This window comes from Pseudophryne corroboree, chromosome 4 (assembly GCF_028390025.1).
Source record: "Pseudophryne corroboree isolate aPseCor3 chromosome 4, aPseCor3.hap2, whole genome shotgun sequence".
NCBI lineage: Eukaryota > Metazoa > Chordata > Amphibia > Anura > Myobatrachidae > Pseudophryne > Pseudophryne corroboree.
Window position 1 is genome coordinate 729,988,395 of NC_086447.1, and position 4,176 is coordinate 729,992,570.

General features: G+C 43.2%; 1 protein-coding gene across 3 annotated transcripts; it reads left to right on the top strand.

Annotated features, from left to right (window-relative positions):
• Positions 1 to 216: 216 nt before the first annotated feature.
• On the top strand, positions 217 to 3,210 carry LOC134911724 (putative nuclease HARBI1). 3 transcript variants are annotated; one of them, XR_010176798.1, is made up of 5 exons: positions 217 to 240; positions 976 to 1,090; positions 1,175 to 1,547; positions 1,857 to 1,878; positions 3,180 to 3,210. XR_010176798.1 is itself a non-coding variant. In XM_063919785.1 (5 exons), the coding sequence occupies exons 1-4, from the start codon at positions 226 to 228 to the stop codon at positions 1,858 to 1,860; spliced, it is 1,143 nt and encodes a 380-aa protein (XP_063775855.1). In that variant the 5' UTR covers positions 224 to 225; the 3' UTR covers positions 1,861 to 1,878; positions 3,180 to 3,210. The 3 variants fall into 3 exon arrangements, 2 of the variants coding, with proteins under 2 accessions (XP_063775855.1, XP_063775854.1); XM_063919785.1 differs by having other exon boundaries at positions 224 to 240; positions 340 to 1,090; XM_063919784.1 differs by lacking the exons at positions 1,857 to 1,878; positions 3,180 to 3,210 and having other exon boundaries at positions 224 to 240; positions 340 to 1,090; positions 1,175 to 1,670.
• Positions 3,211 to 4,176: the final 966 nt, after the last annotated feature.

The following is a 4,176-nucleotide window of genomic DNA, read 5'->3' on the forward strand; positions in this document are numbered from 1 at the left end:
GAATTTTTGTTTCCCAGGATTGATCTGCAAAGTAGTGTTTGTCTTTCCTGGACTAGCTACTAAATGCTTTTGTTTTTTTTTTTGTTTTTTTAATTGGTGTTTGTGATGTATTTGATGCTCAGAAATGTTTAATTTTGTTTTTTTATGATTTGTAAAAATAACATATTTTTTTAATTTTTCTTTTTATTAATTTCACATTTTGGCCATGAATTCAACACAGAAAAAATGTACGCTCCTGCAGTAAGTTTCCCCAACATTTTTTACAACATTTATTGTTTGAATATTTTTTATAAGTTGTTTTTGTATTTTTCACCTCATTTTTTTTCTTTTTCAAAAAAGTGTGTTATGTCAATATTTATTGCTGCAGAAGCCCTACCTCCCCAACCCACGCCAGCACTCCCACCCCAACCGCCAGCCCCACAACCACAGCCGGCTCCTCATCAACCAAGGCAACGGAGGCGTGCTAGGCCACCAATTTTCCGAACCCGTGTCCTACTTTTTGGTATGCCAGATGATGTGGTGGTGCGTAGATACAGGCTGCCACCACATCTAATCCTAGACACTCTCTCCATAATAGAGAGTGATCTGGAGTCTGAAATTCGGTATCCTACAGCAATACCACCATTGACACAATTCCTTGCAGTGTTACATTTTTTGGCTACAGCCTCATATCAGCATGTTGTGGGAGACCTGGTTGGCATGTCGCAGGGCCAGTTCAGTAAGGTCCTGCGGCGTGTCTGCCAGGCTTTCCTAAAGCGGGTGAAGCAATTCATTGATATGCCTTTGGATGTTGGTGCCCTAGATGTGGTGAAGCGGCAATTTGAGGAAGGTGGTAGTCGCTTCCCACATGTTATTGGGGTTGTGGATGGCACACATGTTGCTATTCAGCCACCAAGACATAATGAAGAATTTTATAGAAACAGGAAACTGTTTCATTCTCTGAATGTAATGGTTGTTTGTGGGCCATCCCTCCAGATCCTTTCCCTGAATGCAAAATTTACTGGAAGTTCACATGATGCATATGTCATTAGACAATCAGGGATATGGCAGAGATTAAGATCAAGTCAACGAGCAGACATGTGGTTATTGGGTGAGTTGTTGCTCAAATATTTTTTTCTTAAAAAAGTAACTTGACAAATTTAATATTTCAAAATTTTGGCTTTTCTTCCAACAGGAGACCGTGGATATCCTTGCACCCCCTGGCTCATGACTCCTTACCGTAATCCCAGGCCAGGACCACAGATGGCATTTAACTCCGCGCTTACTGCCACTAGGCAGCTGGTGGAGCGCACAATTGGTGTCCTTAAAGGGCGGTTTCGTGTGCTCCACCGCACTGGTGGCGACATCATGTATTCGCCAGAGATGGCAAGTAAAATAGTGGTCCTGTGCGCAATACTACATAATATCGCGGTAAGGAGTAGTGTAGAGCTTCCTCAGGCAGAGGAATTGCCTGATGAGGAGCCAGGGGTTGTTCGACACTTCGGTGGGGGGAGTGTTACACGGAGGGGGAGCCAAGTGAGGGCAAGGATTGTTGCCGAATATTTCAGGTATAGTGTTTTGATATTTTCTAGTTTTAAAAATTTTAAAACACAGTATGCTTATGTTTTTTTAACAATGATGACATTTTGTATGATATTGTAAAGTGATTGTGTAAGGCTTTTGTTGTGTTGGAATGGGTAATTTTTGTTTGCGTCAAATTCCGCAAACACGTTAAGTTTACAATGTTTAGTTAGAAAACCAAATAATGTAATGTTGCTAAATAGTGTCCTTATTTGTTTTATATCCTCAAATCCTGATTATGTAAACAAACACACAAACAAATGATACTCAATGTTTCCCACTTTGTGACTGTCCAGCTGAATGATCACACGAACTGTGGTGAGTACACAGATATGTATAGTAATTTTAAATAAACTGTGTCTCTGTGTCTGTGTTTTTTTTTAAATTTTGTTTATGATAAATATTTGCTTCTGCTAATGCGTATTTCCGCTCGTGCGAAATAACACTCTGCTCTTCACAGCATTGCAAAGATCAATAAAGTTATTAGAAATGACAACATAGATTTTGGACCAATCACATGCTAACAGACACTATAAATATATGCCCAAATAAGGAAAACGCCATTGCCATGATGCGTGCAGCACCGTTCACCAGGCGGGAGCTCCGCGTGCTGGTTGCGGTGATGGACCGCCGCGTAGGCCGCGTTGGGCGCTTCATCCCCAATCGGGTGAAGCGCGAGGCCTACGCGGAGGTCCGCCGCCTGCTGCGGACTCGCGTCCGCAGCAGGCGGACAATCATCCAACTTGAGAGGAGGTGGAGTGATCTCCGCAGGAGGACTCCCGATCTGTTGGCGGAGATCCGCCAGCAAATCCGAACTATGCATACACGAAGTAAGTTGCATTACATAAGATTATTAGCATAAATTGTGCTAATGGGGGAAATTCCAAGTTGTTTGCAGCAGGAATTTAGTGAACAATTGGGCTAAACCATGTGCACTGCAGGGGAAGCATATGTAACATGTGCAGAGAGAGTAAGATTTGGGTGGGGTGTGTTCAATCTGCAAAATAATTTGCAGTGTTAAAATAAAGCAGACTGTATTTACCCTGCACAGAATAAAATAAGCCACCCAAATCTAACTCTCTCTGCACATGTTATATCTGCCTCCCCTGCAGTGCACATGGTTTTGGCCAATTGCAAACTATATTCCTGCTGTAATCCCCTTGGAATTACCCACAATTTACACTAAGTGGTAGGCTAATTGCAACCTTGAGTGTCCTTTTTTGGAAAATAGGACAGTGTGTGTGGTTAGGGCAAACAGTACTGACTGTAGCAAACTGTCACCAAACAAGTGCATGTTTTCAAGAAATAAGAACCAGCCAGGAAACTGTACCCAAATACTTGATCAGTGCTGGCTATATAATAAGGTGCCTTGAATAGTGATCTGGTGATGTTGCCTAGACCAATCACTATGACTCAATGGACTAGATTAAGGAATGAGCTTCAAAGTAAAAGTTTGGACTCATTTTGTTTGCTGTGGCCAACATGAAGAGGATCTTAACATGTTTGCTTTTCAATTTTTAAAAACACTGAATTTTACATGGAACAGAACATTGATAATTCAAATTGTTTACTATGTAATTTCTCATGTAAACTAAATGTTGTCAATAATATCATTATAGGACAACAACAACGGCACAACTCTCCGCCCCCTTCCCCTTCCCCCTCCCCTTCTCACTCCCCCTCCCCTTCACAGTCCCCCTCCCCTTCCCAGTCCCACTCAGCTTCCCAGTCCCCCTCAGCTTCCCAGTCCCCCTCATCTTCCCAGTCCCCCTCATCTTCCCAGTCCCCATCAGCTTCCCAGTCCCCCTCAGCTTCCCTGGCCCACTCCACTTTCCACTCCCCTTCTCACCACACCTCTCCATCTCTTTCTGGGACCCCTTCTCCTCCTTCCCATACCCCTTCTCCTTCAACTTCTACATCACCATCTCAACCCCCCTCACCCTCTATTGCATTAACTTTCTCTCCGCCCCCCTCGCCCTCTCAATCAGACCCCCCCTCTGAAATTGCAGTCCAAATCCAGCCTCCTTCCCCCATCCAGCCTCCTTCCCCAATCCCTCCTCCTTCCCCAATCCCTCCTCCTTCCCCCATCCAGCCGCCTTCCCCCATCCAGCCAACATCCCCACCCAGTGAATGGGCAGAGGAAGCCCCTGAAGACCGTTCAGGGAGTCTTCATGTTGCCGTGGAAAGTAAGTTTTAAAAAAAATTTTTACAAATTATTACCCACTTACACTTACAATGACAAAACATGCAGTGTTGTACTGTTTGAATTCTTGGGCCAAGGACAAATATTTGTGTTTTTCTTCATGGTGTACATGTTGCCTTTACATATTTGTGAGTGTCATTATATGTACAGTGTGTATGTGTGCAATGTTTTGTGTGTCCACTCTAGGTTGACACTCATTAGGTAGCCAGGGTTGCCAGGACAACAGGGTTTATATGTGTTAGATTTTCTGGTAAAGAGTTAGACCTGAGTGGAGTTTAGTATGTTGTTGGTCTTTTACACTTGTGCCTGTGTAGTCTTAATATTTGCACTTACAAATCACATGCTTCACTTTGTTATGCAGCCTAATGACACACTGATTTGTGGTGTGAAAGTTACATTCACAAAATGACTAA